The 15,053-nt window shown below is 35.8% G+C and overlaps 1 protein-coding gene across 1 annotated transcript; it reads right to left on the reverse strand.

The window, feature by feature from the left end:
* Positions 1-4,012: 4,012 nt before the first annotated feature.
* On the reverse strand, positions 4,013-6,979 carry LOC147761974 (uncharacterized). The gene has a single exon (XM_087014238.1). It carries the CDS (start codon positions 6,788-6,790, stop codon positions 4,550-4,552), a length of 2,241 nt encoding a protein of 746 aa, XP_086870364.1. The 5' UTR covers positions 6,791-6,979; the 3' UTR covers positions 4,013-4,549.
* Positions 6,980-15,053: the final 8,074 nt, after the last annotated feature.

The raw sequence follows: 15,053 nt of genomic DNA on the forward strand, positions 1-15,053 counted from the left end.
TTAATGTGCATAATATTAATCGACCTCGTTAAACATTAACCTATTCTTAATGTAACGATATTTTCTGTAAAATACCCCATAGGGAGTTCAAGTTCACACTTTGAAAATGCCAGAATGAAAAAAATGAAAATTTCATACAAAACTGCATAAATTCAATAATAAATGATAATCCAATTGACGATGTACAATTCTGCCATGCACATAATATTGTCAAGATTGGTTTTAGTTTGTCGCGTAAAGGGTCTTGTGTTATCTTCAGGATGTAAACAGGTGTCGGGTTGCTGAGACCTGTTCCCAGACGACAGCGTCCATCTCCAGACGCGTCCGTGCTGACCGGAAGTGACGTAGACTGACAATATTGGGAAAGCGGAGACAACACAAGCTGGAGTTGATAAACCGATATATCTGATGATTTACCTTGAACATTTACTTAAAAAGAAGCTTTTCATACGAGTACTAGTAGCTTTTTTATGTACAGACACAGATGCATTGCCATCACCTGCGTCTGTTGTCGCCGTCGCCGTGGCCGCCGCCGTGCACTTTCCTTGTAAACACGATAAGTGGAGGGCAGTTTTACTTTTTGGCTTTATATTTACAGAGCTGATGAATATTCATAAAATGCAGGTCAAGTTCGAAAATCAGCATGATCGGGCCATTATTGTAGAAGTTATGCTGTTTTTTTTCACTTTTTAAGCATATATGCAACACTGTAAACATATTTCAAGGAAAAGCGATAAGCCTGTTGTCATAAAACTCACAGGAGTAATCAATCTTACTAAAACGCAGGTCAAGTTCGAAAATCGGCATGACCAGGCCACTATTTTAGTAGTTATGCTTTTTTTCACTGTTCAGTATATATGCAACACTGTAAACACAATATAAGAAAAACAGATAAGCCAATTGTCATTAAACTCACAGGAGTGGTCAATCCTGCTGAAATGCAGGTTGAGTTCGAAAACCAGCATAATCGGGCTATTATTTTAGTAGTTATGCTGTTTTTTCACATTTTCTCAGATTCAATTCTTAGGCATATTAACAGTCTCATTATTTAATTAATAAGATACATAAAAGTGTTTGTTTGACACTTCCTGCATCTTTACAACATTGTTAGTTGATTATGTAAAAATGATGGTAAACTTGTTATCGTGTATTGTGTATTAAAGTTTCAAAAATGGAAATAAACTCATATCATTGCAGTTTGTCAGATTCAATCATTCACTATGTTTAGAATCTCAGAATAGAAGAAATTGGACATTTAAAACTGCTCTATTGATATTTTTCTCATCTCATCAATTTTTTAGTTGATCATATAAAAATGGCAGTAAACTGTTAATTATGTTTTATGTTAAAAATTGTTTAAAATGAAAAAAAAAAAAAACAAAAAAAAAAAACCCAAAAAAACAAAAAACATTGCTGTCTTGAACAGTGCTGTCTTGTTTACATTTTGGCATTTCCAAGTTATGACTTTGAAGTTCCATGGGCCTGAAGACCTTTGCTAGTCAAATTTTCTGAATATCCATAATACTTATATTCTATTATTAAAAATTGATGGTAATTATGCTGTTAACCATTATCTAATATTGCATCAGAATAGAAAAAAACACAATACTGGGTGCTGCTGCCATGATGACCATTATGGGAAAACTATGTTACTTATGATTGCCAAACTTTCAAAAAAGAAATACAGAACTAAAATGCAGCCTGAGTTGGAAAAACAGTCTAATTGACTTCTTTTTCTGGAAGTTATACCATGGGCCTGGGGCCTTATGCTTGTTACACATTTTACTGATGTTGATATTACCTGTTGAGCATAATTAAAATTTGATGTTGAATTTGCAGTTTAACATAATGTATTTTTGCGTCAGAATTGACAGGAGCCTATTTTGTTATTTCCTGCTTTTTGTCTGTACATTTGACAGCTTTGATGCCTTGTTTCTATACGAAGCAACGACAATGCATCTTCAGTGGTCGCTTTCACATCAGCTCATCTTCGGACTAACTAGTCAGCGGATCAAATATGGCCGCCCACACTTAAAAGCAATGTTTAGTTTAAGAAATCAAAATTTAATTAGTGAACACAAACTCTTGGACCCACCCCCTGATTCCTCTCCGTATGACTGACGTTCTTGACATGTCCCCATTTCCCAGCTCCTACGCCTATGTTGGTTTTGAAAGTTTTGATTTTGATGTGCCCTGGTACAAATAGTAACAATAAATACCTTGTAAACAACTCATAGAAGTACAATACATTCTATTTTACCACCAAAACGGCAGTTAACGCAATACTACTGGAATTTCTGCTTGCCATCACATCACGTGACCTCCACATATGGCTAGGCATTGTAATAATCTCTTAAGAGAATATTTAAAAAATTATTTATAGAAAAAACAGGGACTAATTTTGAATGTCGTAATGGATTCATAAAATATTGATAAGTACGGGAAAATTGTCGTTTCCCTCAGGAACATCTATTTTTTTGGTCAAAATAAACAGTTGTTATCCCTTTAAACTTTGCAACATATTTGAAAAGCCAGTGGTGAAGGAGCTACAAATTATTCAAACCGCGGACGATACATATCTGCCCCTGATCGGAATATTGCACTGATATTATTTGTGTTGTATTAATGGTAAAGTACACTGTTCTGAGGAAAACTGAGACTGTTAACAATTAAAGCTCATGCTTATCACGGACGTTAATTTCCGAGGTGCAGCATCCTCCCCGGCCACCCTAAAAACCGTCGCCGCCCCCGTCCAGTCCTCGTGAGGAAAAGAAAAAAACAAGATTGAACCTTGCAGTCTATGTAGATGGTGGCGAGAGAGAGAGAGGAAGTGTAAGTGTGTGTGTGTGTGTGTGTGTGTGTGTGTGTGTGTGTGTGTGTGTGAGAGAGAGAGAAAGAGAGAAAGTGTGTGTGAGAGAGAGAGAATATGGGGGAGAGCAGAAAAATTAAAAAAAAATAATAATTAATAAATTATAAAGAATTATACCGAAGCACAATTTTGGGCTGATTGTGAAGTTTAATCACTAGCGTCTTTTTCTTGTTACCTTGATTCTGCAGAGCTATGGACTTTTATGACGTTATTTTCCTTTATGACGCATTTTTATTCTATGACATAATAAACGTCATTTCTATATTACTTAATAACGCCATAATGTATTTCCAGACGTTGACGTTGTGATAACGTCCTGGGTTTCAAAAAACAGCGTGCTCAGAATACATGAATGGATGAAGATGTTGCATAGACGGATTGCTGCCTGGTGCTCGCTTTCATTCATGGGCAACGCGCTATATTGCTCACCTTTGAGTTTCAAATCTGTAATATTGAAAGCGTCATGAAAAGTAAAGTGTATGCGAATTGTCAACCAGATAAAAACACATTCATTCCAAGTTTATTAAGGAGCGATTTCATATACGTGATTTGCCTTCTCTATGACAAGGGCGGATCCTTATTGGGCTACATGACCGCCCGCACTTAAATTTTTCTGGAAGTACACCTACTCCCCTCCCACTCAAACCCCCCCCAAAAAGTTTATATGGGACAACCGATATCCATTCCTCTCACAACGGGGGGCGGGATGCAAACGCACGAAAATCAGTTACAGTTATGGATTGAATTCAACGGTTTCGTGCACCATAGTAGTCTCCAACTAATTTTTTTATCATCTCATTCTAATGATATATTAGACAACTTGATAATATAGTGTGTGGCATAGTTTACAGACGGTTTTGCTTTCAACCACAATGTCCTAGCTCGCGACCCTCCCTCTCACGACCCCTCCCTCTTGGGGTACTGATAGTCCTGTGCGTATTTTTATTTTAGAAAGAAATAGAATTATGCCCTGGGAAAGAAACCTGAGGTCCTGCTCGTATTTCCTTTCACTGGCGTACCGTACTTTGTCCGTCAAGATTGTGCACTGTTTGTGTAATAATGTCTGGAGCGACTTCACCGTCGACATTAAAATTGCAAAGACTACTGAAAAAAAAAAAAAAAAAAAAAAAACTGTTCTGCTGTCGATCACGTTTATTTAAATTTTGCAAAACTGAGCCTCAGTGGTATACAAAATAATCAAATATAAAGCAATTAACATCTTCAAAGCCCGTTAGATTTTACTTCTAAAACATCAAGTCGTTTAATATAACCAGCAAATTCTTATCTTTATCATTTGTTTTACGTTCTATACACACCATCTACCTTTTAAGACTTTTCACAGGAAAATGAAAAGAGAGAAAAGATCAACATATCGTGCATACCCGGTAGGTCAAAATGAAATCCAATGTTTGCAGTTTAAATCTGTTAGTGAAAAAAGAAAACGTATCTGCAAATGAAAAAAATAACACGATCTACAAAAGATAGAAGCACTCAATTAAATTGATGAAATTGATTGAATCATATGAGTTCTTATGTTTCATGCACACATTTATCTAATTCATTTAGAACTTCGCCACAATTTTAACCAAATATTGCGGCGGTTATTTGTAAGTAACGTCAATTACATTTCCTCAATTATACTAATAATTTTAACATCATTAACGTTTCAAATCATGTAAGTCATTTCTCGTTAATATACTTATATGTGAATATTTCTCCTTTGGGAAGATCAATTAGGAGTACACATAGGTCACGTCCAGTTCCCACAGCAAGCTCCCCGTTACTGTTGACATCAACTGACACAGGTTTCTCAATGCTGTCATTCCTTGTCAAAATTTTACGTAAAAATTTTCCGTCTAAACCAATGACAACCACCCTTTGATTACCACTGTCAGCTATGAATATGTGTCCAAATTTATCTACGCACACTCCTCGTGGATTACTCAGTTTTCCGTCTCCACTTCCACTTTGTCCTCGTGTTCCATATTGGAACATGACGTCACCCTGGAGTGTCACTGCATACACACAGTGGGCACTGTAGTCGCTGACTATGATTGCATTGATGCCGTGGTGGTATGCACAGCGCAGTGGACCTTTACTGCTCATTGGGATAGAAATTCTTTTAACAAGTTGAAAAGTTATCATGTCGTACACACAGATGCACTGTGCACCACTATCACACACGAACACCTTACCCTCTGTACGGCCCACAGTGACACCCCAGGGATCAGACATATCACCCTGACCAAAACATCGGATAACCTGACCTGATGTTGAATACTGTCTACAGCATTTATCTCTGCATGTGACCACAAATCTATCGTTACTGACTGTAGTGATACAACTCACCCTTTCCTCTATACTGATCTCACGATTACATTGACCTGTGCTAGAGAATACGGACACTGTTTTTTCCCAGTAACCATGTGCAACTAAAGTGCACCCGTCATCTGTGCACTGGATATCCAATGGTCGGCCACCAACATAAAAACGGATATTCCTCTCTGGATTATCAAGCCACGTAACTTTCTGAAATTCCATCAGCTCGGGATAGTACGCTCTCTCTTGTTTCAAACTTCCAAAACATACATCAAATGGACCCTGGTATGTTTTGGCCGTAATGGACCCCGTTTTAATGGACAGCTGTGGTTCAGGGATTTTAGGAAACTGCAGCACAACGTCCATTTGAGTTTGACCTGGTGTAAATGTTATGTCGTTGATCTTGGTATCCAATACTGGTTCTATTGTCTCTAACTCCTGAATTTTAGTTTGGAGTTTTTTAGAGTGGGTCATGACCTCGATGTCAGAACCAGTGTCTGTGAGCTGCTGAGCGAAATCACGAATGCTCTGAATAGTAATCTTGTTCATTTCTTGCTTGTCCTTTTCAGCTTCTAAAGTTTTTACCTGCGTGGAGGTGAGTGCCTTCACTTTTTTCGTTATTTTTTTGCTTTTGTCATCTATAGCTTTCTGCATTTTGGTGTAATCTGACTGTATTTTTGTTTCATAAGTTTTCAAGTGCTGTTTGACAGTGCTCAAATATTTGTCCGTCTGTTGACGTAAGTCCTTCTCTATTTGTTGATAGTAATCTTTAATTTCTCTTGCAATTGTTTTACTGTTTTCTTTTATCTCCTTAGCCATAGCTAATTTCTGAGAATCCACCAAACGAAGAACCTTTGTCTGACTTTCAGTCAGCCTTTCTTCAGTTTCCACAATAATTGTTTCTGTATTTTCAAAACGAGACAGTTTTTCTATAGTTAGGCATGTAAGCTTTTCTTGAAGTAGATCTCGTTGAACTTTCACCACATCCCCTATTTTTTTAAAGTCATGTTTACTGTGAGTTTCCAAAATACAATCTCTACATGCCACGGTGTCATCCTCTTCACAATAGAATGTCAACAACTCGCCGTCGTGTTTATCGCAGAATTGAGTTTTATCTAAAACTTGCCGCAATTGTTCTCGCACGCTAGCTGGGTTAACTGAGAAATCGACATGTGACAGAGGTACAAAGTCATGTCCATTTAATGCGGGGATGCTGTCATGCAATTCACGACATGTAGCGCAGAGATGGTTGGTTTTTGGACATCCTTGACACAGCAAAGTAGCCTCTTTATGCTTACAATACTCACAAAGTCTCCTCACATGCGCTTTCTGATCTTTCATGAAATCAGTTACTTTTCTTAGGAAGAAGTTTTTCACAAGAGTTTCTAATCCACCTGGTGGTACAGGGGCCTCTTGGCGACACACGGGACAGGAGAACTTGTTCTTGACACCATTCTTGGCTGCATGGTCAGCAATACATTCCAGACAGAACGTGTGGTAACAGGGGAGCACTCTCGGGTCTTTATATTCCTCCAGACATATATGGCACGTTAAAAAGTTCTCACTGAAGACGTTACACAGCTCTTTCGAAGCCATTGCCATGGTATTGTAACATGACCGGGTCGCACCCCGATTTTTCCTGTATCTTGATTAAGTTTATTCTTGTTAGTCCTGTTTTAGCTGAATTTTAACGATCGCTCTGCTACGTAAACATCCTGGAAAGGTAGCCGCCATCTTATAACGTCATACAGCCTTGACATATTTAGCATCACCTCGTGACCTTAGAATGTAAACAAACAACGGCAAGGAAGGAATGTAGACGTAAATGATGCACACGGACGACTTAATAAAGTTTGGACAAAAAGAAAAAAAAAAAAACGCAAGGGAAGTGTTGCAGTTGGAGAAATAGTTGAAGAAGGGAAGAAATGGGAGAAGAGGCACGGCAGAGCTGAAACCGAGTTCCACTCGTCTTTGGAACCTTAATGCACGCATTAACGTAGTAGAAATTAAAACTCTTTAGTCGCATTTATTATTATTATTATTATTAATTTATTAATTTATTTATTATTATTATTTATTTTTTTTTTTTTGTTCAGCGTCAGGCCATGAAGCAATTCTTACCTGTCATGAAGATCACAAGGCATGAAGAGGTGCAGGTGGAATTCCTGAGAGATGACCACTCCAGGTGGGAAAATCTCTACTCTCCAAGACTGTAGGAGCGTAATAAACCATGTGCCGTCAAAAAAAGAATGGGGTCATTCGGTAACGTTTCCGTGAATATTCTTTTTTATTTGAAATTTGATTCAACGTTATTATTTTTGTTATGGTCACCGAACGAAACTAAATCCTGTGCGAATGTTAACATGTATTTTAACAATAATGACTTCAACTGTTTATGATTTACTCAAGTGACTTTAGTTTTAGTTGTGTGCTATTAAAATTTTATAATCGATTTCTACGTTTATTAGAGTTGTTTGTTTTTACCTTTTTGTGCTTGGGATATACATTCCCATGTGAAACTCAACATCTCTTCCGTCCTGCGATTGGAATGACGTGCCCACGGGACCCTCGCTCATAAATTCATATGTGATCTCATATTGTATTAATTGGTTAAAAATGTGGATTTGTTTGTTTTGGCAATCATATTTTATATTGTATTCAGTGTATTATTATTATTATTTTTGGTTTGGGGGGAGGGTGGGTGGGTCATATTTCCTTTGCTTTATTTTAGTGTAATCTCGTGATCATATAACCGAGCTTTTATTATCGTCCAAGTTAAGGACACTGTATTGATAACGACGTACTTAGTGCACACATGTTCAAACATTATACAGTAACCTGGCGCTATTTTATATCATTAAATTACTTAAATTAAAATGATGTTGAGTTTAATTGGTGTAGTTTTGTACAGAGGACACAGAGAGTTGGGTAAAAGTCAAATATTGAGTTGAAACTTTAGACCAGTTTTCCGGCTAAAACTCTGGTGAAACCAGCCCCAGTGCATGCTCTCTCTCTCTCTCTCTCTCTCTCTCTCTCTCTGTGTGTGTGTGTGTGTTTGTGTGTGTTTTAGGAAGAGAGAGAGGGAGAGAGGGAGCTATCCATATCCCTGTCATTGTTCCAGGTTAGAAAACTGGGGACGTAACTCGAAAGCATCGCACATTGCGACCGAGTGCAAGAGTATTGATTGTCATAACCCACAAGTATTGGCCAGTTATGGAATCGAGACGGTTTTGCTTTTGCTCGGTCGCAATGCGCGTTGCTTTCGCGTTACAGGGCCCAGGGTCTCCGCTGCGAGAATTACAACCTACAAGGAAAACACAGCGCGTTGCATTGAATGACTTTGGTATGTTGCCAAATTAATTTGCCTCTAGTAATTATCATTATTATTATTATCATTATTAATCGATATCACACCGTGAAATCTAAGTTGCCATTCACCAGTTGCGATGAATGTTCAGAAAGAACGTGTGGTAACAGGGGAGCACTCTCGGGTCTATTTATTCCTCCAGACATATATAACAAGTTAGGAATTTCCTAGTGAAAGACGCTGTAGAGCTCTTTAGATGCCATGTTTGTGAAAAAAACTGTTAGTGTGGGAGTAGCGCAACTCTACTCGCACGCCGCCCAGTTTTATCGCAAATAATGTCGTTTGCCTGTATGTATCGTTTAGTAGGTTATCTATAATATACCCTGAGTGTCAGAGCAACGTAAAAGCTAGCTTGCTAAATATACCTTGTGATGGAGTCGCCTGGTATTGATACTATGGGTTATATATGAAATCAAGATCGAGCTGGCAATACCGGTGTAACATGAAAATCTGACTCCCATGAAAATGTGACTCCCCAGTCAGATTTTCATTATGAAAATGTGACTCCCCAGTCAAATTTTCATAATGAAAATCTGACTCCCCCCGTGAAAATTTGACTCCCCCATCATAAAACTTCATAAAACTTATTTTATTTTGAGTATATGACTGTGATCTTGTAGTATGTAAAATGGATGATACGTTGGCACATTTTTTGTAGTTTGCAGTGAAAATTTTGATGAAAAAATAAGAAAATTAAAAATGAGCACATAATGAAAATCTGACTCCCCCATCATAAAACTTTATAAATCTTATTTTATTTTGAGTATATGACTATGATCTTGTAGTATGTAAAAAGGAGGATAGATTGGCACTTTTTTGTAGTTTGCAGGTGAAAAATTATGTGAAAAAGTAAGAAAATTAAAAATGTCCACTTAATCGCCTATTGTCTCCCCTATGAAAAAGTTAATTAATATTTGATGATCATTTCATCACCTTTTCGTTTAGGATACTTTAGTGATCTTGTAGTATGTAAAATGGAGGATACATTGGCACATTTTTTGTAGTTTGAAGGTGAAAATTTTAATGAAAAATAAAGAAAATTAAAAATGTGCACAAAATGAAAATCTGACTCCCCCGTGAAAATTTGACTCCCCCATCACAAAACTTCATAAATCTTATTTTATTTTGGGTATATGTCTGTGATCTTGTAGTAAGTAAAATAGTTGATACATTGGCACATTTTTTGTAGTTTGCAGTGAAAATGTTAATGAAAAAATAAGAAAATTAAAAATGTGCACATAATGAAAATCTGACTCCTCCATGAAAATTTGACTCCCCCTCCACAAAACTTCATAAATCTTATTTTATTTTGAGTATATGACTGTGATCTTGTAGTATGTAAAAAGGAGGATAGATTGGCACTTTTTTGTAGTTTGCAGGTGAAAAATTATGTGAAAAAGTAAGAAAATTAAAAATGTCCACTTAATCGCCTATTGTCTCCCCTATGAAAAAGTTAATTAATATTTGATGATCATTTCATCACCTTTTCGTTTAGGATACTTTATGAAAAATATATTGGAAATATTTAAAGGTTTGATGATAAAATAGTGAAAGCATGAAAAAGAAATCATGAAAATCTTTATTTTTACACCCATGAGATTTGGACTCCCATGGAGAAAAGGACCTATTTTATATTCAGTCACCATACCACTGTTTTCCACATTTTTTGCATAGAGATGGATATTTTGTCATTATTTGAAAGTTTGATGATGAAAATTTTGGTCAATATTTTTAAAACAAGTATCCATCTTTATTCTTGTAGGTTTTGCACTCCCATGTCAAAACTCTACATTTTTAACACAAGAAATTGGCCCCATCGCCTTTTTATTTAATTCTTCTTATATAGCATACCCAACAAAACACTTGCTTTTGTTTTCCCATTATTTTCCCCAAAGCTAGATGAAAGATAGGGGTAAATTAAGCAAAAAGGATAATAAGTATGCATTCTTGCGCCCATAGGACTTTGACGACCCATCTTACAAATTAAATGTTTCATATTTAATATTTTTTCCTTTAAGCTACGACATATGAATAAGTTACCACCAAGCATGTCACAGTCCTATCACATTTGAAAGTTTGGTGGTGATAACTTTTGTCAAAATTAAGAATTTTTTAGCAGCATTATTCACATGTTGGTGATATTTCCTTACTATTGTGTTCTTAAATTCCAATATGATTTTTTTTAGTCAAGGGGCAAAAGTATTTTGATTTAGCCTAGTGTGCAAAGTAATCATTAAGTTTTCACTGCCACAAGGTAAAATATTGAAGAGAAGCAGAATTTTCTTGTCTCAGTGGATCCTTTTTACATTCATCTACATTTTGTTGATATTGTATGCACTTCATTGAAAAAATATTCTTTTCTGATATGACACAAAACAATTTTTATTTTCATATAGCTTAGTGTGCAGAGTTATCATTATATATACAATGAGAAGTATGTGGAAAATAGTGATATAATGACTGAATAAAAAATAATTGTCCTTTTCATGGGTGTAGAATAAATATGATACTGAATTTCTCACTATTTTTAAAATTCAAACACTTATTGCAAAAATTTTTACCCACAAAATTTAAATATTCCACATATGTTCCAGGGGCGGATTTAGGCCGTCTTCTGGGTCTTCCAGAAGACGGTCATATTTTCAAGTTTACATTGACGGGTATCTATCTTTTTCTGTCGGAAGACGGTCAAAAATGAAGGACGGATCCACAAGGATAATTTGGAAGAGTGTCAAAAAATATCTCTGGATCCGCCCCTGTGTTCTCCATAAGAAAACTAAAAAGTAGAAACATTTAAATGTGTGCTAAATATGAAATAAGTGCTTTTAACTAGGGGAGTCAAAATCCTACGGGTACAAGAATGCAAATTTATTATCCATTTTTCATTTATTTTCACGCAGTATTTTACCATAAAACTTTTTAATATTTCCAATAATTTTTTTTCATAAGGTATCATTAAAGAAAAGTTGTCAGAATGATCATCAAACATCAAATAAATAGCTTTTTATAGGGGAGCTATTGGGTGTTAGAAAACAAATTCTTAATTTTTCTTACTTCATGTGTTTTGTTACTTTTTTCTCTCAATTTTTTAAATGTGCACATTTTCAATTTTCTTATTTTTTCATTAAAATTTTCACTGCAAACTACAAAAAATGTGCCAATGTATCATCCATTTTCCATACTACAAGATCACAGTCATATACTCAAAATAAAATAAGATTTATGAAGTTTTGTGGAGGGGGAGTCATATTTTCATGGGGGAGTCAGATTTTCATTATATGCACATTTTTAATTTTCTCATTAAAATTTTCACTGCAAACTACAAAAAATGTGCCAATGTATCAACCATTTTACATGCTACAGGATCACAGTCATATACTCAAAATAAAATAAGATTTATGAAGTTTTATGATGGGGGAGTCAAATTTTCATGGGGGAGTCAGATTTTCATTATGTGCACATTTTTAATTTTCTCATTTGTTCATCAAAATTCTCACTGCAAACTACAAAAAATGTGCCAATGTATCAACCATTTTACATACTACAAGATCACAGTCATATACTAAATTAATTAGAGATTAATGCATGTTTTTTTGTAGGGGAGTCAAATTTTCATAGGGGAACCACATTTTCATTATGTGCACATTTTTAATTTTTCTTTTTTTTAAAGAAAATTTTCACCTGCAAACTACAAAAAAGTACCAATGTATCATCCATTATGCATACTACAAAATCATAGTCATTTACTCAAATAAAATGAGATTAATGAATGTTTTTTTTGGGGGAGTCAAAATTTCATAGGGGGAGTCACATTTTCATTATGAAAATCTGACTGGGGAGTCACATTTTCATAATGAAAATCTGACTGGGGAGTCACATTTTAGGGGAGTCAGATTTTCATGGTACACCGGAATCTAGAACCTAGGGTACTACAGTAGGGCCTACTTCAAAATTGTTAGGACGAATTTTTAAATTTAGTCATTCCGGCTGGTTCTGCTTTATTCCTGCTGATTACGAATAAGTGTGACAGGGGCTTTACATGGCAAACTCAACTAGAGAACGCATTATATTGAATACGTTTGGTATAATGACAAGAATGCCTATAATTTTAACAATAAGATTTTTTATAGTTTTACAGTAGAACAGCTGGAAGGGGAGTGTTTCAACGGCGGAACATACGAGTTGTGTGCTGTGAACAGGTGCAATGAATTAAAGGGTTGCTACGGGAGGTTTTAACTTCTTCACTTGAAGACCACCTGCAGGAACCAGTGTTGATTGGGTGACACGGAGGCGGTAACTGGTCGGGAAAGACGAGTGGTGGAACGGAAATAAACGTCATTTATGAATTGCAATCGTCGACATCGTAAATCACTATAGTTGCCAAGCAACTCAGTTACTTGCAGACACCCTGTTACTTCTTTACTTATAATTTCTATTAAATGATATATTAAACACCATGTGTCGGGGACACTTAATAATTCATAGACAATGTCAGTAACTTCAAGTTATAACTTTTGTAAACCATAATTCTCTATAATACATTATGTCAAGTCTGAAGAAGCAGAGTAAGCCTTGTTTACGAGTCTGATTAAGAAGCCAGTGATAAGGAAGTTCATGAAATCAATGTCTGGAGTACAGACTAAAGGGTGTAATATTGAAAAGAGGGGCAGAATGTACCGGAGCAGGCAACGAGTTAGCATTAAACGATTGAAACTGGTTATTGTTGTCAGCGTTGGATTTCCTCATAGCGATCTACACGTAACTATTTTGACCGAGAACTTGGAAGATGTTATTTGCGCGTTATCTAAACTTAAAGTTTCCAACGGTGTCCGTATTTCGAGTCCATTTCTAAATTACATTGATATCTAAAATTTGCGCGGTTCCGGTCACGTGGTAATATAGTATGTGTCGTAGATAACAGACATGCGTAATAGTGCCATCCACTACACGCGGACATATTTCTGCATTTAATAAAATGATATAATGTTGTTTATTCTTATTTTCATATATGTAAACTGGAGATATGTTAAAACATAATATTTCTTATTTCATAACATCCTACATTCAAGGTGTGAGTTTCGCTTATCTTTCTACGTGCATAGTGGACGTGGGAAAGCACTAAATGGCTTACCACAAATATTTTCAGCCACTTTAGTCAGAAGAACAGGACGTTGGGGGAATCCCCTTGCCGTTTTACATCTACGTGTTGTTATTTTAATATATTCTTGAGATATAAAATATAAAGGGAATGAATGCCGTTATTTATTGTAGCTTATCCAATAACTTGAATGAAATTAAGTCAGTAGCTTACATTGTTATTTTAGGTACCACGTTTTACTGCAAGTAAACTGCGTTCGGTGGAAATAAGCCAGGCTACTCCTCGGCTTGTTTCATTTCAAAATGTTTTCCTTTTTTCCAAAAACATTCACAAATAATTGCTTCCACTCAAAATATAGGTCACCCCCCCTTTGGGGTCCTGGTAGTCCTGTACATATTGAAATATTACAGCACAGTCCACAAACCGCGGGGGGCGTAGGGGGATCTATTAAATTCTCTCACTGGTCCGCTAAAGACTGTAAACTATTTGTTTTTAATATAATATAATGTTTTAAAATAATGTCCGGAGCGACTCCACATTCAATATTAAAACCAAAGACTACTGAACAAAAGAGATGTTCTGCTCCCAACCGCGCTTATCTACATGTTGCAAAACTGAACCTCAGTGCAAAACCAATAAATAAATAAATACATATTTACATAAATAAATAAAAATAAAATGATAAAAACAAAGCAGTTAACGTCATTAGGACTCATTTAGTTTCAGTTCTAAAACATCATGTTATTAACAGTATCTGTATCACTTTTCACACATTCTATAGACAACACCTATCTTTAAAACTTTTCACATAAAAAAAAAAAAACAAATTTGAGAAGATGAACTATATTCATACTTAGGTCAAAATAGAAGTCTAGGGTGAACAGCTAAATTCTACTCATGAAAAAAGCATCTGCTAATAAAAGAAAAAAATACATGCTAATATGCAAAGAACAAAGGTGCTCAATTTAAGTGATAAAACTAATTATTTCATATGTCTCTGTATTTCTTTACTTTGCTACAAATTCAATATCTCTACACAACAAACATAGTAAGGCACGTCCATTACATTTTCCTCGGTGATATTAATTACAATTCAAACATCTTGATAGTGTCAAACCATATATACTTATACGTCGATATTAAACCGCTCGTAGTTCCAACAGCAAGCTCCCCGTAACTGTTGACATCAACTGACTCAGGGAAGCTTATGTTGTCACTCTTTGTACAAATGTTACGTAGAAATCTTCCGTCTGAACCAAGGACAACCACCCTGTGATTGCCACTGTCAGCTATGAACATGTGTCCAAGCTTATCTACGCAAACTCCTCGTGGATAACTCAGTCGTCCGTTTCCACTTCCACTCTGACCTAGTGCTCCGTATTGGAACATGACGTCACCCT

Source organism: Lingula anatina, chromosome 5, assembly GCF_051362555.1.
Source record: "Lingula anatina isolate TDL-2025a chromosome 5, LinAna3.0, whole genome shotgun sequence".
Lineage (NCBI taxonomy): Eukaryota > Metazoa > Brachiopoda > Lingulata > Lingulida > Lingulidae > Lingula > Lingula anatina.

Coding starts and splice junctions, on each gene's coding strand:
- LOC147761974 (XM_087014238.1), bottom strand. CDS start 6,790: ATGGCAATGGCTTCGAAAGAGCTGTGTAACGTCTTCAGTGAGAACTTT.